General features: G+C 38.9%; 1 protein-coding gene across 1 annotated transcript in view; it reads left to right on the top strand.

Annotated features, from left to right (window-relative positions):
• The window catches only part of LOC122801339 (salivary glue protein Sgs-3-like), a 276,893-nt gene that overhangs the window by 230,132 nt on the left and 23,331 nt on the right, over positions 1 to 23,430 (top strand). Inside the window, exon 7 of the mRNA XM_044070879.1 lies at positions 16,689 to 16,840. Coding sequence (XP_043926814.1) covers positions 16,689 to 16,840 — 152 coding nt within the window. The remainder of the gene's footprint in view (positions 1 to 16,688; positions 16,841 to 23,430) is intronic.

Below are 23,430 nucleotides of genomic sequence, written 5' to 3' on the forward strand. Positions count from 1 at the left end.
AACAAAATCTCAGATATTGAAGTTGTTCATAGCAGAGAAGTAGAGATTTATAGGAAAATAGTGTGGTGAAAGCTTCCTTTAGCATCCTACTGTGTAACTTAATTTGACAGCACCAGGCTAAGTTATCCAGGTGGCTTTTTACTATCAAGGGCATTGTTTGGAGTTGTTTTAGTATTTTGTTTTAACAGATTTCAGGGCTTTCTGAAGTGTTTTTTCTAATTTAGTACCACATTGAAGAGTAAGGGTTTCTTAATTAGCCTGCCTGCTGTGACCAGTGGGATATTTTTGGCTCTGCAACCACTGGAGAGTTAATTATTATATGCTGCTCAGGGTGAGAAGGATTTTTCTCATAGCAGGTAATTCAGAGCCGCCTTCAGACTACAGGCCTAACCATCAAGGAGCTGAAAAATGAATCCTCATAGGCACACAAGTAAAACACTGAAAGGAATCATATGCTAATTATCATTTCTTGCTGGGAAGGCACTTTATTTATTTATTTATTTATTGAAGTTTGATGACCGGGGAAGTCCACTGGGCCAAAAAGAGCCCATTTTCAGTGGAGGTCTGGGGAGAAAAGCTCCACAATAATTGCAAGGATATAGTTCATACAGCTAATTAAACATTTACAGATAAGCTCCATGATATTTGCAGTTAGCTTGTCACGATGTTACAAAAATGAAAAGACATAATTCAATACAGAAATTTCAAAATTTACATCTGTCCATATATTCTATACATATTCAAAGTCTAACAAACAAGATCTCAGAACTACATTCCTGGATAGCCCATACAAACCCTAACATCCTTGCCTTGTCCAAAACATGGCTCAAGTCCCACATCACTAACAGTGAAATACTGCCACCAGGTTTCAAAATCTATTGCGCTGATAGATCCCCTAAAAAAGCTGGCAGTGTAGGCATACTCTACTCAGACAGCCTAAACCTGTCTCCTATCACTATCCCCTTCCCCAGTTTCTATCCTGCTGAACTTCCCATCCTAAACTGCCATCTCAACCCACACAAGAAATTTGCTGTCACTTCTATCTACATCCCCCCTGGGAATAATATACCCACCCTCGGAAATATCCTATCCTGGTTTAGTCACAACTTAGACTATGAAACTCTCATTCTTGGTGATGTCAATATAGACTGGTCCAAACTTACTACTGACTCACCACAATCCAGCATCAACTTACATGGTTTCCATCAACTAATTACATCCCCACCCATTTCAATAAAGACTTATCTTCCAGTTCCACTATTGACTGGATACTCACCAACTCTCCTCACCTCTACCATAGCCCATGTACCCTACCTGACTCCTTAAGTGATCACCTCCCCACCTCTATCCTTAGACACACCTACCAGACACACAAACCACACCTATTTAGAGACTGCCGTAAGCTCTCTAACTTCAATAACACCCAGTTTAACTCCATGCTATGCAGAATTGATTGGTCCATCCTTAAACACATCCCTCTTGATGATGCTGTCATTAAATTCAACAACATTTTCCTAGATACCCTTAATTCCCTGGCTCCCTCCAGGAAAATCAGAATTAAATCAAACCATGCTCCATGGCTCTCTTAGGATACTAGAGTACTAATGCATACCAGGGATAGCACCTGGAAGTTATTCCCCATCTACTTAAATACAGACAATTACGTAACCTAGTTAAGAAATTGGTCACCAAAGACAAGACCTCTTACTGCAACTGTCCTCAAATAGACAACAGGTCCAACCCACGCAACTTCTGGACTACTCTTAATAAAGTACTTTATTTACCCTGGCAAGCTTTCTAGCCCCTCACCCTACCCCAACAAATCTCCTCCTGAAATTGCTACCCTACTCAACAAACACTTCATTGACACTATCCAAAACCTTACACCCTCAAATACTAATGGTGAAACCATCACTACTACCAACAACCCTCATGGCCAGAATCTCTTCTCATTTAAACCTGTGTCAACTTCCTACATCAAATCCTTTCTTATTAAGCTTAGACCATGTTCTCCCTCTAACGATAACCTACCTCCTACATTTTTCAAACTCACTGCTGAATCTATAGCCTATCCTATATCCATTCTCATTAACAGATCTATACAAGAGGCTACAGTTCCTACTATCTGGAAATCATTCTATACTATCCCACTGCATAAAGGTGGCAACTCCACTGATCCATCTAACTATCATCCTATTGCAATTCTTTCTCCCATCTCCAAGTTGCTCGAAAAATGCATACATTCACAACTTCTCAACCACCTCCTCCAACACAACCTTCTCACTCCCACTCAGCATGGTTTCCGTCCCCACCACAGCACACCTACCGCCCTCCTCTCTTTCACTCATACCATAGCCAATGCCCTTGATAACAACCAGCTAATATCCTGCCTCTTCCTTAACCTTTCCAAAGCCTTTGACACAATCTCTCACCCTATACTTCTTTCTAAATGGTCTTACCTCAACCTGTCTTCTTTCCCCCTTGCTTGGTTCCTCCATCTATCTCTCAGGTAGGAAGCAATCTGTCAAATGGCTCTCCTCCTGCTCTCCCTTGATATCTCTTCCAACAGGTGTTCCTAAAGGCTCTATCTTGGGTCCCCTCTTATTTAATATCTTTATAAATGAACTATTCACCTTTTGCAGACAATCTTCTCTTATACAATATGCAGATGACTCTACACTTATCTTAATCTCCAGTAGTATCACAGACCTTCTCACCCTCACTCAAAAATCCTTTCTATCCACAGAAAAATGGCTATATGACAGTCTGCTTATCCTTAACCCTAAGAAGACCAAGCTCTTCCTCTTTCTCCCCTGCTCTTTTTCCAATCACAAATCTACATTTACCATAACATCCTCTAATAACACAATCATAAAACCTGAACCACACACTAAACTGTTAGGTGTCATTATAGATGATGAGCTGAAATTTAACTTACACTTACCGGAAAGAATAAAAAAAACACACCAGAAACTTGGCTTGCTCTATCGTAACAAAAGATTTCTTACTCCAAATGCTAGACTCTCCCTAGCACAGTCCTTCCTTCTGCCCACACTTCTCTACACAGCCCCAATACTAACCGATATGCAACCTACTACCATGAACAAACTGCGACAAACACCATAATATTGCAAGATTCATTATTAACTCCCCCTACAACTCCCATCACTGCCTTGCCCTGAACTCATTACAATGGTTCAAATTCCCTCAACTACTGCTACTTTCTCAATTTCAAGGTATTCACTCCATTCTATACAGGCCTTCATCCTGTCCAGCTCTCACCACTCTTGTTTCTACCTATACCTTTTCTAGAACCCTCCGCACCTCTAACCAACAACTTCTGAATGTAGATCATCCAAAGAAGAACACAGGCAAACTGCAATATAACTGCTCTATAACCCACACTTGGAACAAACTTCCTGTGAACATCCGCTCCTTCATACACCCTGCACAATTTAAAAAGGAACTCAAACATTATCTTCTCAACACTAAATCATGTCTCTGCTTAGAACCTACATGATATGTTCCCTTTATGAAATTGGTGCTCCTTCCCTCTGAACTCCTGAAAGCACCTATACCTTCCTACAAAGCCTAGGCAAGAAATCTGATTCACTTGTATTTCTCTTGTTCGATCACTTGTATACAACTTGTTTTGTGCATAAAAAAAAAAAACACATTAGGGGTTCATATACTCATTTCTTTGAGAAAACCCTCTTGCTGTAATTTGAATATGTTTGAGTCATATTTGTATTACTATGTTTTGGAGTTATACTTGGTTATGGTACTTTCTATGGTTTGTTACCTATGTTATCCTAATTGTTTTTGTAATTGGAGCTTTTCTCCTCGGGTCTCCACTGAAAAGGGGTTCCTGCCCAGCTGGACCAAACCGATTAACAAATGTCAAATAAATAAATAAATAAAAAGTTACATTTCACATGTTACAAAAGGACATAGTCCATACAGCTAATTAAACATTTACAGATAAGCTCCATGATATTTACAATTAGCTTGTCACAATGTTACAAAAACGAAAAGACATAATTCAATACAGAAATTTCAACATTTACATAAAGAGAATATTTTTGTTATAAACTCGATTGTAGGTTTAACATTTCAAAATGTATATTTACTAGCCATTAGTACGTTAAGGAAATATTATGCATGGAGAGGGTAATAGTATATGTGAGATTGCAGAGTATAGTACAATAGATATTAGAGATAAAAATTAGTTTTTAGTAGGGGAGGGATTGTTTTGGGTGGGATGAAGTAATAGTAAAGGTAGTTGGATGAGTCAGTGCAAGGTGGAATGTGGGGGGGGTTAAGTTGGAGCGTGGCAAGGGCATTCCCATTTGGAAGAAAGATGAGAGAGTAGCTGAGATTTGAAATTGGTATGGTTAGGTAGGTTGTGCAGGTGTGTGGGGAGAGATTTCCACTGTTTAGCTAAGGAGTGGGGCAGCAGTAGATGGCCAGGAGGTAGTGCAGGTTTGTGGACCTGAAGGAGATTTTGTTTTTTGGATCTGAGTGAGTGGTTGGGAATGTAAGGTTTTAAGGAAGTAGCGAGAGCTGTGCAGTTGGCAGGTTTAAAGATGAGCTTGTGGGCAATGGTGAGTTGTAGGTAACTGAGGTAGTTGGGTAGTTCAAGCCAGTTGAGGGTAAGGAGGGAGTGGTAGTGGTAGGATGAGTTTTTTGAATTGGTTGCAAATTTGGAGATCTTGTGGTAGCAGGATTCAAGTTTGGACCGAAGGCCAAGATGGAGAATGGTGAAAAGAGGGGCACCATACAAAAGGGAGGGGAGTAGGAAGGTGGATGCAAGAGTTTGACGGGTAGAGGGGCTTAGCAAGTGGTTGTGCCTGTAGAGAAGACCTACCTTTTGGTGGATTTTCTTCATTGTGGAGTGAATGTGGGTGTCAAATTTTAGTTCTTCATCAATAATGATGCCAAGAAGCTTGGTGATGGGAACAATTTGAAGGAGGGTGATGTTTTTGCTCTGTATGGTGAATGTGGATTTGTCAATGGAGTTTTTAGTAGGGGGAAAAAAAAACATTAGTTTGGTTTTATTTGCATTTAGTGCCAGATTGTTAGACTGCATCCAGGTTTCTGTTTTGGAGAAGGCTAGATGGGTTTTTGCTAGGAGCTCGGAGGGGGAGAAGGCTGAGCAGATGATTGTTGAGTCATCTGCATATTGGATGATAGATGAGTCTGGGAAGGATTGGTGAAAGTTGTTAATGAATTGTTTGAAGAGAAGAGGGCCAAGAACAGAACCTTGTGGGACATATGTGGGTGTGGGAAGGAAGGGGGAGGTTGAAGTTTTCCATTGGACAGCGTGTTGGTGGTTGGACAAGTAGCTGGAAAACCAGGCGATGGTGATGGGAGAGAGGTGTAGGGTGGAGAGTTGGGATATAATTGGGGTCTGCGAGATGGTGTCAAAGGCCTTTGACAGATCTAGGAATAGTGTGAATGCGAACTTGCCTGAGTCGCGTTCGAGGTTTATGGTTTCAAGAAAGGAAAGAAGGGCAGTGATGGTACTGTGGCCAGGGCAGCAGCTGTGTTGGATAGGGGAAAGGTGATTGTTCAGTGCTAGGTGTGCCATGAGTTGTGCTTGTATTGTTTTCTCTAGTATTTTAGAAAGAGGGGAAAGGATGACAATAGGCCTGAAGTTGGTGGTATCAGTATTTTTGCCACCTTTGTGGAGGGGGATGATGTAAGCGCGGTGCCAGATAGAAGGGACGTATGATTCTTGTATGGATCTATTTATACGGATAGGCAATGCTGTCTGCAGATTGTTTGAGGAAGGTGGGTGGAAGGTTGTCGTTTGCATAGCAACAGGGTTTGAGTTTGAGGAGAAGTCTTTTTATAGTGCTTGTGGGGGATGGGCTTGAGTCAGAAGGATGTGGAGGAAGGTTGATAGTTGGGGCAGGAGGGGGTGGTGGTGGAGAAGGGGGGTGAGTAGAAGGCTGATAGTTTAGCTATGCAATCTATGAATAATGAGTTGAACTGGCTGGCTGCTTCAAGGTTGGAGAGGTTGAGGTCTGGTCAGGGGTTTTCTTTGTTGCCAGGGTGCAACATGGATGAGATGGAGTCCCAGAATTTTTGGGGATTTGTTGAGTGCAAGGACTGGAGTTTGGAGTAGTGGGCTTTGCGGTCATTACTTATTAGATTTTTGCAGAGTTTTGTATTTGCTTATACTCTAGGAGGGTGTTAGGGTTTTTATGTTTTTGATATTGTTTGCATTTTTTGTCCCTTTGGTGCAAGGCTTGTTTAGTATATTTTTATAACCATGAGCAGGGATTGGTTTTGATGCATTTGGTTCAAGGGAGTGGGGGCTTGCTGATTGAGAAGGGTTAGGAATTTGTGGTTATGGTAGGAAACGGCATCATCTAGAAGAAGGGTTTTTAGAGGGGACCAGTCAGTATGCTTTAAGCATTTGGAGAAAGTTAGAAGGTTGAAAGAGGAGAGGTTGTGGGTTTGGATGTAGTGGTAGTGATTATGCAGTGGAGATGGGAGACAGTTGACGAAGGCTGATAGGTGATCACTGAGAGGATCAGGTAATGTTCTGGCTTTGGTGATAAGGTTTGGGTGAGTTGTTAGGATCCAGAAGTACCATCTTTATTTGGTCTGGTTGGAGACTGTATTAGTTAGGAGAAGTTGTACAGGTTGATTGTGTGGGATGGGGTTTCAGAGTTAGTAGTATTCCAGTTGATGTTGGTATCACTGAGTATATAGGTTTCATTTATTATATTGGAGGAGAACCAGGACAGGATGTTTTCAAGAGTTTTGATATTATCACCAGGGGGAGTATAGAGAGCAGCGATACATATGGACTTGTGGTTGTTTATTTTAGCAAACCTATTATAATTTCAGAGTTGGCAAAGTTTGGTATTTTATTGGAGTAGGGAGTTATGGTATGGGCGGTGGGGTAGATTATTGCTACTCCACCTCCTTGATTTGCAACTGTACTGATTTACTACTTTTACCGCATTTTTAAATTGTAGCTTTGCAGTACTTGGCATGCACTAATATCTATAATATAATTAGTATTTAGTTAGACAGCTATAAAGTATCATGCCAGATACAGTACTTATTTCTCAAACAGAGGCATCTATCTGGATTAACCCAATAGAATAACAACAAGGAAACTGCGGGCTTAATTTGGTTTTGAGCAGCTAACAACTACATAAACAGCCAAGTTACATGTGAGGGCAATAAGGAATTAGAGTCCCCTAACTACAACATCAGTTCAAGTTAGATTTGAAGATAGTCAGGGACATTCTTTGCTTTACAGAAAGACATAATTTCTTCTGGAACATAGGAACACAGGAATAATCCTGGGGATTCTTGAATATGGCTCACCTACAAAGGTCCCCCTTCTATGACATTGTATTTTTCAATTCAGAGACTTAAGCTGAGAAGAGGAAAGCCCTTATTATTAATTAATTTACATGCTTAAGAATCATGGTTAACTACCAATAAGTGCTGATCAGAATGTGGTAGACAACTTCTACGGCCACATCGTATAATCTGCCTCCCAATCCCATATTGTTAAAGTGCCATTATGGCACAGTAGTAGTAGTCCCTGTTGGCTAGTCCTTTCCCCCATGTTTAATCCCTGTTTTGTTAAATTGCTGTTATGGCACAGGAGTAATATTTCCTGATGTTTAGAGCTTAGCCCACCCCACAGTCCCTGTACTGTAAAGTGCCAATATCACACAGAAGTAATATTCCTTTGTGGCCAGTGCTGTCCTCTTTAGTCCGTGGGTGTGTGGAGGTATGACATCCACATGAACACACAGACGCTCACATCCACACACACACACACACACACACACACACACACACACACACACACACACACACACACACACACACACACACACACACACACACACACACACACACACACACACACACACACACACACACTCACAGCCACCCCACCCATCTGCAAACACACATTCATACATTAGCAAACATGCACACTCTTTCTTTCTCTCTAACACATGCAGCCCCACACATACATTCACTCACACACCTCCTGGCCCTAACTTACTATGAAAATTGTTTATCTCTTCCACAATTTCTGACAGTGGCCTATTGACCATGTTCACTACCAGGATGTGGTAGGGATGGTCATGCTGAACTACAGGTCCAAACAACTTCATGAATCACTCTTGTTGCATGTATGTCTACCTGGAGAAATTCCAGGGGTGAGAACTAATAGCTAATTACGATATGTCTCTGTCTTGAATAGTCACATTTACATGTAGTAAGGACTTGGAGGGCACATTAAGCATAAATAAAGCAAGGTGGCTGCATGTTTTTTGGCAAAGTGTTGTATTTTGGCATAACTATGGCTTCACATTGTTTCAAGGGCATAACTAAAGGTATTCAAAGTATCTCAAAGCGTGTAAAAGTGCTTACAGTGTGTGCTTATTACTGTGTATGCATTCCAATGAGTTTATTTGTGTACAAAGTGCAACTATTTTGTGAAGTATAATCAAAGTATAGCTATTTTGAAAAGTTTCTTGTGCTAGGTGTGTCTATTTGTAAAGTGTCGCCATTACAGAATGTTTCTTGCACTGTAAAGAGTTGCCTCGCAAGGTACCACCATTTTGGGGAAATTTCAGTGTGCCATGTACAGTTTATTCGCAAAGTGCAATTACTTCAAAATGTTATTGACTCTGATCTTCTCTTGCCCAGTTCATTCTCATCATGAAGTTATTTGAAATGTTTCTTAAAATTATGATAAATTACTTTTGCAAGACAATAACTTTAAGAGGTTACAGTGCCCTAGAGACTTATTTCACAAAGTCCAGTTACATAAAGGCTTGTATAGTGCAGTTGTTTGATATGTTTCTTGTACTGATAAGAGGTGATTTCTTGCAATACAATAATTTAAAGAGTATTACAGTGCCCGAGAGAAACTTATTTTATAAAGTTCAGTTATATAGAAGCTTGTTGTGCTATTTGGCAAAGTTACAAATACTGGCGTAAATTTCTGGCATATGTGTATGTGTATGTGTTTGTGCTTATTTGCAAAACCCTTTACTGATATGTAGCAATATGGCTGATGGATTTTGAAAGCCCTTACTGCTAGTAATTGATCAGAATATTGCAGATAATTGGAGAGTATTTCAGCAAGAGTAAGATATTTTATACAAACAGCTTATTCGGATAAAGATGCATGCACCGAGGCATTCATTTTATTAAACCTAGCTGGGTCAGAGGCCATAGAAAGGGAGCATTCATTTGTGTTTGCAACCAGCAGTATATGCAGGAGAAGGTAAAACTCGTCATATTGTTGTGCAGGCTGAATCAAGGGAAGACCCCGAATGTTTGAAGCACAAGTTCAGAGATGTTTTGTGTTTGCAACCAGCAGTACATCCAAAAACATAACTATCGACATAAACTCTTTCCTTATAACCAAACACAACAACACATCCATAGAAGTCGTTTCCTCTGCTAAACTGTTAGGAGCTCTCATTGACAATCAGTTTAGTTTTGATTCCCACATACAAACAAACATTAAAAAAACACACCAAAAACTTGGTATGTTCTATTGCCATATTCGGTTCCTCTCTCCATCCACTAAACTCCTCCTCTCTACCACATATCTAATCCCTTCCCTCCTATATGGGGCCCCACTTCTAACCAACCTAAAATCCTCTACCAAAACTAAACTCTCCTCCTGTTACAACAAAATCGCTAAATTCACCACTGGCCACAGATCCTCCTCCCATCACTGTACTGCCCTACATAAACTAAACTGGCTAGAACTCCCTAACTACCTTACGTGCACTCAACTAACTCATGCTCATAAGCTCATTTTCAAGCCCTTACTCTGTCCCTCACTCACCTCAACCTTCACCATACACCAGCCTAACAGACCCCTTAGAACCAACACTGAGAACATAATTGAACTCCACAAACCTGCCCGTCCAGCAGGCAAACTCTTACTCTCATTTTCCCTTGCCCGTCTCTGGAACTCACTCCCATCTCATATCCGCATCACCAGCAACCTTCCCATCTTCAGAACTCTCCTACACACACATTTATCATCTCTCTTGGAATGATCATGTTTCCATCCTATATAACATCCCAGCTACTTCCTTATCACCCATACTTATCTTCTCACTGGGAATGCTCATGTACCATCCTACATAACATCCCCAGCTACTACCTTACCTCCCCAGTCTATAATCACATCCCTGTGGGAATATACATATCGTAAATAATCTCTTCAGTCTATATTCTTCTGCATTTACTTATATTTTCTTCCTTTAACATTCCTAAAAAAAAAAAAAAAAAAAAAAAAAAAAATTTTTAAATTGACATGAATTGTCACTAAGCTTCACATTCCTGCTGTATTAACATTCTCACATGCTTATATGTACTCTTCTGTTCAATCTTACATACTATTACAATATTGTTTTGTATTTTACTTTATTTTATTGCATTATTGTATTGTATTGTATTGTATTTCGTTTTACTTTATTTTATTTTGTTTTATTTTTATTCTTTTCCTGACATTATGCTATTGTATTGCTCTTATATATTGTTACTTGATATTGTACCTATGGAGCTTTTCTCCCCAGGACTCCATTGAAAATGGGTTCACTTGGCCCAGTGGACCATCCTGGCAAACAAACTTCAAACAAAAATAAATAAAATAAATAATGTGTAACCCCCAGACAAATATTACATTACAGAGGCATTTGTTTTACACAGTAGATCAGAACCCAGGCTAAACTTTTGCAGCTTACATAAATTACCTGAGAAACAAAGTTAAAACATGTCAGTTTGGTGACTTAAAAGATGAATTAATAAAAGACAGGCTCATGTGTGGTATTAATAGTGCTGCTGTGAGAAAAATCTTGCTTCGTGACAATTATTTAACATTGTGTAAAGCCATAGAGATTTGTCAGATCCACGAAGTGGCAGAAGAACACACAAGTGTGCTTGTGAGTGACAAGAGCATGGTTTCAGTAGGCTCCAAAGCAAATGTAGATAGTATGCAACACGTGGCAAACAAAAGTAGGCCTAAGCACATGGCAGCCACAGCCCCTGCTGGCTCACCAGGGAAACCACATAGCTTTCCAGCAAGTTCTAAGACTAGTTCAGTTAAAAGAGCATTCTCAGTGTAGTATAAGCATGAATAAGCAAAACCCAAGTCCAGCTTTATTGTTAACTGTCGCAATTGTAGTGAAAATCATGGGTCTAAAAGAGAGAAATACTTACTATTTGGTCAGCAATGTCACGTGTAAAAAATGGAACAATTTTCAAAAGTTTTGCAAATCAAGTAAACCTCAGGCAGTAGTAATAAAGGTCACATAAAAAGTAAGTTGATGAAGTAGAGATGCAGCAGTCAGCTTTCTATGTAGATGGTGTATCAGTGCTTGGTGAAAGAGCTGATGCAGTGAATTTATTGGCAAAGAGGGAAGTGTTTTGTACTGTCCGAATCAATGGTAAATCCACAGAGCTTAACATAGACTCTGGTTCAAAGTTTAATGTTATATCACCAGACACATTTGCTAAAGTGAAAACTAATGAACAACTCAATGTGGCCAGTAGTGCGAAACTTGTTGCTTATGGAGGTGAAGAAATTCAAACCGAAGGCTCAGTGATGCTTTCATGTTATTTGACCAAGAACTGTTACAACTTGTTATTCTATGTAGTCTGAAGACCAGTACAGTCTTTACTGGGTCTTAAAGATAGTTTGAAAATGATTCTGCTTTCTTTTACCAAAGAAGTTCATCACATAGGTACATCTCCTAGTTCCAATTTTTATGAAGCCATTTTCTCAGAGTATGCTGATATTTTCGATGACAAGTTGGGAAAACTTCCAGTTGTGTATTCCATGAAGTTAGACCCAGAGGTCACTCTAGTAGTCAGACTGGCAAGAAGAGTTCCAGTAGCTATGCAGAATCAAGTCAAGGCTCAGACGGATACAATGGTGCAGCAAGGTGTAATTTGTCCAGTCACAGAACCAACTGAATGGGTGTCTATGGCAGCAACTCACAAAAAAGGCTCAGACAAAATTAGAATATGTATTAGTCCAAGAGATTTAAACAAAGCATTGAAGAGACCATATCATCCGATGCTCACAGTCGAAGAGGTCATAGCCCTAATATCGAATGCCACAGTCTTTTCTATCCTGGATGCAAAAAGTTCATTTTGGCAAGTGATGCTCGATCACAAATCCTCATTTCTAACCACTTTTGGTATCCTGTTTGGTAGATACAGATTCCTAAGAATGTAATTTGAAATAAATTCTACAAGTGAAGTCTTAAGCATTCAATGGAGCAAATTTTTTCGGGTTATCCTTGTGCCATAATAGAAGATGATTTACTAGTTGGAGGCAATGGTGAAGCAGGGAATGACAGAAACCTAAAGAGAGATCTAGAAAGAGCACTTGAAGTAAACTTGAAACTCAATCCTCTGAAGTGCAAATTCAGGCTACCAGAAGTTACATATGTAGGTTATTTATTTACCAGCACTGGCTTGAGACTAGACCTGACCAAGCAGGCCGCTATCCTTAAGATGTCAGCACCAGACAATATTCAAGCTCTACACCCTTTCCTAGGCATGGTCAACTATTTATGCAAGTTTATACCAGACTTCAGTGAGCTGACAGCACCTTTAAGAGAGCTAATGAGCAAAAATGTTGCATTGTCATGGTTAGACCACCACCAGGCATTTGAAGACTTCAAGCAGAAAATTGCCACCCCACCTACATTAAGATACTATGATGTGAATACACTAGTCACTCTTTTCTGTGATGCTTCAAAATTTGGTTTTGGCACAGTTATACTTCAAAATGGCAGACCAGTAGCGTGTGCATCTAAAACACTTACCCAAACTGAGATGCAGCATGCTCAAATTGTGAAAAAACTTTTGGCAATAGTATTTGCATGCTCCAAGTTTCATGATTATATTTATGGTCAAGCTATTCAGACTGAAACTAACCACCAACCTCTAGTTGCTATTCAAAGAAGCCTATGCATTCAGCTACAGCAAGATTGCAAAGAATTATGCTCAAATTACAAAAGTATAACTTTAAATTGGTCTATACAAAAGGCAAACTACTCTATCTGACTGAAACCTTATTAAGATCACACAGAAATATGATGGAACAGCTTGACACAGAGAATTTTGACTTTGACGTGATGGCAGTGTGTACTTTATCTACCACGAGACTTAATGAGTTAAGAGATCACACAAAGACTGATCCAATTTTGCAAAAGCTCAATCACTACATTAATGTTGGATGCCCATCAAAGCAATCTGGTGTACCACCCGAAGTGCAAACCTATTTTCCTTACAGAGATGAAATGTTGATGGAAGATGGCATTATTTTCAAAGGTCATAAAATAGTTGTTCCTGCTTCCTTACAACAAGAATATATCCACATTTTGCATCATGGACACCCAGGTTCCACATCCACTAAGAGAAGAGCAAGAGAATTAGTATTTTGGCCTTCATTATTGAAAGACATTGATAAAGTACTTTCTTCTTGTTCAGTATGCAGTAGTACTAGACCACATTTGCAAAGAGAACCACTTCAACTAAGTCAAGTTCCTAAACTACCAATAGTAGCCACTGATATCTTCGAGTGGGACAATCAACATTACTTAGTATTGGTAGACTCTTATTCAAACTGGCTTGAGATTGATTTACTACCTAACCTAACATTCACTACTGTTATTATTAAGTTAAACGTAATTTCTCAGTCCATGGTAGTCCACACAAAGTTATCTCTGACAATGGTACTCAATTTACTAGTCAGTTGTTTCAGAAATTTGCGAGAGCATGGGACTTTGTACATGTTACTAGTAGTCCTGAATATCTATAGTCAAATGATCTAGCTGAACATGCAGTGCAGAGTGCAAAGCAATTACTTGAAAGGTTAAAGCATGGCAAAACCGATGTCTTTTTGAATTTATTTAATCTCAGAAACAAATCCGGTGATGATATTCTTGGCTCACCTGCTCAAAGACTTCTTTCCAGGCAAACCAGAACAACGGTACCTATTAGTTCCAGATTATTGAGGCCTAAGCTAAGAAAAACAGAGCAATAAAGGCTCAACTATTCAAGAAGCAGTCAATCCAGAAGTCCAGTTATGATAAATCGAGCAGATTTCTTCATCCGTTGAGGGAAGGAGAGACCCCTGGGTCCCCCTTAGTGAGGGAGGCCTGTGAAATGAGGAAGAGTGACAGGTATGAGATAAATAAAAGTGACTTACCTGTGCTGTTTTTTGATGAATGCTAAACAGCAGTTACTGATCTGGTGTGGCATTACCAGTGTTACACAGTGTATTGCTATTTGCTGAAATAAGTACTAAACTGGTATTGCTATGGCTTGTGTGTGTGTGTGTGTGTGTGTGTGTGTGTGTGTGTGTGTGTGTGTGTGTGTGTGTGTGTGTGTGTGTGTGTGTGTGTATGTGTGTGTGTGTATAAAAATCACAGATGTTTATCTGTGCACACACCCAATAATGCTGGGACACAAATTATTCTTCTGGGTATCAGTAAAAAATGCAGCTAACAAGTGATTACATTTCAAAAGTAAGGAGTAAAATATATGACAGATCATTTGGACACTTGTCTTCTTAGAGTCTTGTGGCCCTCTACTCTTCAGACTGTATAAATGGATATTGTGAGACCTCCTTAATCATCCTATACTGTGTGGGGGGCCAACAAAAGCTGTTGCTGGTTAGAGAAAAATGAGGTGAAAAAATGTATTAATTTTCTGATTACACTCTTTAACCTGAACAGGACTGTGGTACGACCCTGTTAGGATAAATCTGATAATAGCCTCTGCTCTCAATTGAACCCATTCTAAAACCAGACTTGCTGAAATGTGTATGCCTACAGAAAGGTGCTCCATGTTATGCTTGGAAGGGGCTGTGGATTGTGTGATTATTACTTGTTTCATTTTCATCAGAGTTAAACTTTAAAGTTGTGCACAGGAAGTCATTATAGCTTGTGATTGGGCTGGGGACAGCATGGTCATTGTATCTTTTACTTTTCTCACAGACCTCAGAGGTATAAAACTAAGGTTAATATAGCTTTTGTAGGGCCAGTGTACTGTCTAGGAACAACAAAGTAGAATATATTACTGTAATCATTTTTTTTCACTTTACTCCCAATCACACATCAAACATACAGGTAGCTGCCTTTGGGAGTTAAGGATGAGGACTAATGAGGCATCCAGTGTATGTCAGCAGTCACTTGAAATACATGACTGGCAATCCGAACCTCTTCTTTCATCCTAATCTAACACCAAAGGGATGCATAGGCACTTACTGGATTTTTTGGGTGCTAGGAAGTCAGGCAGTAATCCTAGATAGGACCTGTGTATCCTCACAACAATTGTCTTGTTAATTTGTTTTGAGTTTCTATTTTGTCAACATTGAACATTAGGCCTTGGGCACGACTTATGTCTTCCTTGAAAAAAAATATAAGACTGAAATTCTTTTCTTACTCATGATTTTTGTTGAGACCACTATTGGATTAAGGGAAATGTTCTAAAATGCATACCAGAGCATCTATAATATCCCCAGTAGCTTCAGGGAAAACTGGCTTAATTATTTCCTAAATAATTATTACTGTGCTGTATTGGTCAGGAAAAGTGTGTTGAAAGGATGGAAGGAAAAATAAAGCTGAACATCAATACTGGAGTTCTTTCCTTAATCATAATTTCTGTTCAACCCATCACTGGTGAAGAGATAGTGGAAAAATAAAAAAAAAATGTATATGCTGTGAAGTGCATTTTAAAGTCATGAGTTCTTGAAAATGCTGAAGAGTGAGGCAAAATGTGAGAAAAGGAAGAAATTATAATGTGCATGGTATGAGGAGCCCAAGATGGGGGAACAGAGGGGAGCACTGGGGGATATATGTTTGTGTTTGCGTAGAGGTGGGGGGGGTGAAACAGTAAACAGTGCCTTGGACACCATTTCACCTACGTCCAGCCCTGTACATAGACTTGTTGTAATTTATCATTGTTGCAGCTAAATGCCACTCACTACGAATGCCCTTTTGTGAGATGGCTCAGCATAATGTGGTGCATAAGCCTGTTATAAGGTAAGAACATTGTAGCTGTATTTCAGTCTGTGTACTACTCTTAAAACTTTTCAACATTAAAAAGTTGCTTATGAGGGTTGGCAGTAGCAGGATGATACTTAGACTGAAAGTGCCTGGGGGCCCCCAACTTGACATTTGCTGGGGGCTTCCAAAATGCTAACATCAGCCCTGATTATGCCTTCCACCTAATTTTGTATTTGCTTACAACTGTTTTACTGGGTAACCATTTTGTATTGATCTACGCTGTGTCTCTAATACATTTTTCCCCTGGCCACAACTGAAAATGGGATTTACCCATTTGGACTTTCACAATAAAATACAATAAAAAATAAGTTACATGAAGCAGTGGACAGGGCATAATGTAGTTCGACAGTGCCAATATATCTAAGTACGATTGTAATACCACAACAATGTCTTGCCAGGTTCGTATCCGACTTCAGGGCAGTAGAAATACACAAAATGATCTGTAAAAGTCATGCTATTTATTTTACCAGTATTTCACCATGAGAAATGGAATTGTGGCAAAAGTTCCTAGAGACAGAATGATATTTTGCTAGCCATGTGCTACAATATAATGTGCTGACATATTCTGTTTATGTGATATATTTACAGGTCTATCATCAAGCTCATGTGCATCTCGGCCATCACCACAGTGTTGTAGTAAAGGCAGTACTACCTGCAGATCACTGGATAAAAAATGCTTTTGTGATACATCTTGTGCAACATATAATAATTGCTGCTTTGATTACAAAACATTATGTCAGGTAAGGACTCTTAATGGTTTTCAGGCTTGTAGCAAATAATGATAAAGAAAGATGTGTGTGTGTGTGTTAGACTCTGAAAATAGAAACTGTACAGTTAGGCTTCATATTTTTGGCTTGACAGTTTGTCATCAAATATGTATTGAGGCAAATTAACAAAACATTGTCATGATTTATTAAGCCCTGATTTACACATGCAGTTTAGTTACTCAATCGGGGACTTTAGGTTTAGGGAGCAAGAAGGGTGTTTTAGGTTTAGGAGCAGTAGGGGAGTTGTTGGGTTAGGGAGTAATTAGGGCTTGTAGCTTTAGGGAATAGGACTAGGAAACAGCAAGAGGGTTTAAAGTCGGGGAGCAGTGGTGACATGGTAGAGTTATGAAGCAATCAGGGACTTTAGGGTTAGATGGAAGAGAGTGCTATTTTCAAGGTCAGCAATAGGATAGGGACATGCATTAGGGTTAGGCAGTGGAAGGTCTAGAAAATTAACTAGGATCTGACGGGTGGGAGTTAAGGGACTTGCCATTTAGACGTAGTGACAACCAGCAAGTGTTTTATGAGCAACTAGCATGTGAATACTTGTAGCAGACATGTTGTAAGTGGTCTTCTGAAAACAATATGCTGCATCATGGACCAAAAGTATGATTGCATGTAGGATAAGTTGTAAACGAAATCTTTATATAAGGAAATACTACAAAATGCAGCTTCTGGTACAAAAATGTATTCTTATTTCTAATATGAAAAGCTTTGTGTAAAGCATTCTTATTGTATGACAAAAAATACTGCAGAGGCTCCAGATAATCCAAAATTTAATGCTGTACAAACAAACAGACAGACAGGCTCGAGGTACTAAGTGCTTTCACGTTATTACAACACTTCATCAGACTTCAAAAGACAACCTGACGACATCCTCTTTAAATACCCTCATGAATCACAGCTTGTTTATATTAACAAATCACATGGGTGATAAAAACAATTAAAACAGCAACGCTGCAGAAACATGAGCCAAGCTCTTCCCATACTCAAAAATGTACAAGTTTAAAAACATAACAACAACAAAAGACAAAATAAAAATATATATATATATATATATATATATATATATATATATATATATATATATATATATATATATATATATATATATATCTGTATGATATAGACTATATTAATATGTGTACAATATTAATGTTTAAGCGGTCTACCCGCTAGGAAGGGTTTAAGTGTTATTCTGTCATTCAGTCCATATTTATGTGCTTGTAGCTTTAAGATCCACTTGCTCTCCCTCTCCTCTGTATAATTTCTAATGTTCCCTAGTCTATTACTTCTATTGACTACCTCCACTACCCTAAATTTAAAAATATGTGTAGGTCCTTGTTCTAATGTATGCCATGCCAAAGCATTAGTGATGTTATCTTTCTCTATAGCATAAATATGCTCACTTATGCGCTCACGCAAGGATCTGTTTGTTTTGCCAACATAAAACTGTTTGCAAAGCTGACATTGAGCAATGTATACAATATTAGTAGTCCTGCAATCAGCGTATCCCTTGAAGACATAGGCATGTCCTGTAAATGGATGTACAAACGTGTTGGTATCAGCTATATATTTACACTGTTTGCATGAGCGACAGGCAAAAGTGCCTGTCCTCTGGGATAAACTCTGGTCATTAAACATCCTATCATAACATAATATCCTATTCAGTGATTTCATATTCCTGTATGCTATGCGGGGCTTGTCATCCATTAATGTTTTGATCTTGTCATCCATCATCAGTAGTTTCCAATTGTTGTGTATCACTCGCATAACATGATTGTTCTTGTTGGTAAAGGGAATGGTTAACCTATTAACAGTGGAGGCACCAATATCCCTTTTGGTTAGTGGGCTAACATCCACTCTGTTAATAAATGGCAAACCTGACCCTGTTCTAAGCAAATCACCTTCTAAAATATCACTACAAACCTCGGCTCTATTATAACCTCTAGAAATGAAGTTGTTGGCCAATTGTGTCTTATGATGTTCATAGGCCGTGTCTTGTGTGGTCAGCCTAGACACCCTCAAAACCTGGTTCTTCAATATATTCCTATGGACATGTTTGGGATGCATACTACTGCGGTGTAGGAGATTATTCTTCCAACATGGCTTCCTGTATAACTCAGTGTCAATGCCACTTGACCCCTTTCTTATTTTAACATCTAAGAAATCTATTTCACATGACGAATAAATACTGTCAAAAATCAAGAATCCTGTTGTACCATTTAAGTAAGCCACGAATTCTTTCAACTGTTCAACAGTCCCTCTCCATACCATAAACACGTCATCCACAAATCTACTATAGTGTTTCAAATGTATCTTGAAATCAGTGTTATTAAGGACATAAACATCCTCCCAGTGTGCCAACACCAAATTAGCATAGGCGTTGGCACAAGGGGTCCCCATTGCTACCCACTCAATTTGTAGATAATATTTACCATTATAAAGAAGGACATTATTGTCAAGTACCAACTCTAAAAGGGATAGCCATCTAATGATCTTATCACTGGGTAGTCCATTCTTGACCAAAAATAGCCTCACATAATCCATACCGTCAACATTAGGTATCGAAGTAAATAGGGATTTGACGTCTAAGGTTACAAAAAGATCACTACTATTGAGGAGTGAAGACCTATTAAAAATGGCAAGGTCTTCTAAAAAATGTGTGGTGTCTCTCAACACCTGTTTGACTCGTGTGACTACTGGTTTAAACATCTTGTCCAAATAAATGGATAGGGCCTCTGTTAACCAGCCTCTACTCGAGACTATCGGTCTCAATGGTGGATCCCAAAGTTCTTTATGGATTTTAGGGAGGCCTCTGAAAGAGGGAACTAGGGGGGTTTCAACCAAAAAATAATTATATAATTCATTGTCAATGACATGAGTCAATAATAAGTCATACAGACTCCCATGGACTCCTTTAATCAAATTATTGAGGGTGTTGCCATTTAAAAGATGATAGGTATCGCCATCTGATAACATGAATTCCATTTTGTGACTATATATGGTCTTGTCCATTATTACTACGGCTCCACCTTTGTCAGCTTGTCGAATGACAATTTGGTCATTATTCTTCAAGCTGAAAATGGCTTCTCTCTCCTCTGATGTCATGTTAAAAAAGCAGGGGTTGACATCTTTATTAGTATACAAATCAAAGAGGTCACTTTCACAAGCTCGTTCAAAAGCCTCTAACAGCGGATGCTGTTGAGGCATGAAGGTGGATGGTTTCCTAAAAACATCAAATTCATTGCCCTTGATGTTAGAGTTACTTTGCCCATATAACATTTTAAGACCAAGGTTCCTGGTGAACAACTTAATGTCAGCAATAATATCCGTTAAGTCATTGGAGCAGGAAGGTATGAAACCTAGCCCTTTGTTCAACAAAGATAGTTCATGTGTACTCAATTCATACCTCGATATGTTGATCACTAGGTCTTGGGAGAAGACTTCAATGCCTTCCTTTGTTGTTGAAAGACTTCCTCTGTATTTTTCCTTTTCCTTGGCCTGTTCTGCGGAGACCATGTCCTTCTCTCGAAGGGTTTGATGGGCAGCGAAAAAGAAGGGAACCCTTCTCCATCACCAAACACCTCATCTTCCGTTAAATTGACGAAGGAATCAATGGTTAATTGCTTTCTACACACGTCATGCTCCTTATGTTCATAGAGAGTAGTAGGTGCCGATTGCACCTCTACTATGTCTTCATTCTCAGCGTGTACCATGGCTTCAACAATGACTTGTCATGGTTTGGAAGCCACTGATGTCGTCGTCTTCATATTCAAACTAGAATGGGAAGGTGTCAATGATTGGATCTCTTCATTCACATTCTCTGTCGACGTCATCAAATGGGTGGTTCCACTATCAGGAACTCGGGTTGTAGTTGCCGGTTTCGGAGGCAGATGAATGACGTTGTTAGAACGATCATTATTGTGTGGAGTTCTCTCCCTTGGCCAGGAAAAGACCTGGTCCTTTTGGAAATCCATGTAATCCCTTTCGAGCTTCCTCTTCTTGTCCTGACGAGATTTACTGTCAAGGGAAGACAGCATAAGCCTCAGGTCATTGCATAACGTAGTCAGTTCATTGACCCCTAGGAGCTGATGTAGCTCGCTCTCCGTAGCTTTAATCTCAGTTATTAAAGTATTCTCAACCAATTCGTACTGCTCAATAAGAATTTTGATGTAAGAAAAACTGGTGTCTAGGTTTAACTTCTGCCATTTGGCTAACAGCTCAGGGTATGCTGTGCCAAATGTAGGAATTTTCAACACCCTGAGACCCCTCAGAACTAATTTGAAACTGAGACACGCCTCCATATGGAGTTTCTGCCATTGCACATTACATAGCTTCTGTAACTTATTTTCCAATCTTCTTGTTATGAGTATAATGTTCATATTATGTTTAATGCTATTAGCAGTGCCTTCATTATTAGTCAAGTCTCTAGTTGTTAACTTCAATAGTGGGTTGATAGACATAGCAATCAACTCACCTAAATTTAGAGATCTCTCAAGTTCCAAAACATCAACATGGATAATCGATAACGATTCCACAGCCATGTCCCAGCAGGAAGGTAACAAGAACGAAAATTGAAAGAAAACCAATACCTGCCGAGTAAAGCACCCTCAATAAAAGACACTGTAAATGAAAAACACACAATCGAGGAGTGCACCAAATGCTGAGTGACAAAAAATACTGCAGAGGCTCCAGATAATCCAAAATTTAATGCTGTACAAACAGACAGACAGGCTCGAGGTAGTAAGCGCTTTCACGTTATTACAGCGCTTCATCAGTCTTCAAAAGAAAACCTGATGACATCCTCTTTAAATACCCTCATGAATCACAGCTTGTTTATATTAACAACTCACATGGGTGATAAAAACAATTAAAACAGCAACGCTGCAGAAACATGAGCCAAGCTCTTCCCATACTCAAAAATGTACAAGTTTAAAAACATAACAACAACAAAAGACAAAATAAAAATATATATAAAAAAAAATATATATATATATATATATATATATATATATATATATATATATATATCTGTATGATATAGACTACATTAATATGTGTACAATATCAATGTTTAAGCGGTCTACCCTGCTAGGAAGGGTTTAAGTGTTATTCTGTCATTCAGTCCATATTTATGTGCTTGTAGCTTTAAGATCCACTTGCACTCCCTCTCCTCTGTATAATTTCTAATGTTCCCTAGTCTATTACTTCTACTGACTACCTCCACCACCCTAAATTTAAAAATATGTGTAGGTCCTTGTTCTAATGTATGCCATGCCAAAGCATTGGTGATGTTATCTTTCTCTATAGCATAAATATGCTCTCTTATGCGCTCACGCAAGGATATGTTTGTTTTGCCAACGTAAAACTGTTTGCAAAGCTGACATTGAGCAATGTATACAATATTAGTAGTCCTGAAATCAGCGTATCCCTTGAAGACATAGGCATGTCCTGTAAATGGATGTACAAATGTGTTGGTATCAGCTATATATTTATATATAGATTTATGCTATAGAGAAAGATTACATCACTAATGCCTTGGCACGGCATACATTAGAACAAGGGCCTACACATATTTTTAAATTTAGGGTGGTGGAGGTAGTCAATAGAAGTAATAGACTAGGGAACATTAGAAATTATACAGAGGAGAGGGAGAGCAAGTGGATCTTAAAGCTACAAGCACATAAATATGGACTGAATGACAGAATAACACTTAAACCCTTCCTAGCGGGTAGACCGCTTAAACCTTAATATTGTACACATATTAATATAGTCTATATCATGCAGATATATATATATATATATATATATATATTTTTTATATATATATTTTTATTTTGTCTTTTGTTGTTATGTTTTTAAACTTGTACATTTTTGAGTATGGGAAGAGCTTGGCTCATGTTTCTGCAGCGTTGCTGTTTTAATTGTTTTTATCACCTATGTGATTTGTTAATGTAAACAAGCTGTGATTCATGAAGGTATTTAAAGAGGATGTCGTCAGGTTGTCTTTTGAAGTCTGATGAAGCGTTGTAATAACGTGAAAGCGCTTACTACCTCGAGCCTGTCTGTCTGTTTGTTTGTACAGCATTAAATTTTGGATTATCTGGAGCCTCTGCAGTATTTTTTGTCACTCAGCGTTTGGTGCACTCCTCGATTGTGTGTTTTTCATTTACAGTGTCTTTTATTGAGGGTGCTTTACTCGGCAGGTATTGGTTTTTCTTTCAATTTTCGTTCTTGTTACGTTCCTGCTGGGACATGGCTGTGGAATCGTTATCGATTAACCATGTTGATGTTTTGGAGCTTGAGAGATCTCTAAATTTAGGTGAGTTGATTGCTATGTCTATCAACCCACTATTGAAGTTAACAACTAGAGACTTGACTAATAATGAAGGCACTGCTAATAGCATTAAACATAATATGAACATTATACTCATAACGAGAAGACTGGAAAATAAGTTACAGAAGCTACGTAATGTGCAATGGCAGAAACTCCATATGGAGGCGCGTCTGAGTTTCAAATTAGTTCCGAGGGGTCTCAGGGTGTTGAAAATGCCTACATT

This window comes from Protopterus annectens, chromosome 4.part1 (genome assembly GCF_019279795.1).
Source record: "Protopterus annectens isolate FY-2018-M chromosome 4.part1, PAN1.0, whole genome shotgun sequence".
Taxonomy (NCBI): domain Eukaryota; kingdom Metazoa; phylum Chordata; order Ceratodontiformes; family Protopteridae; genus Protopterus; species Protopterus annectens.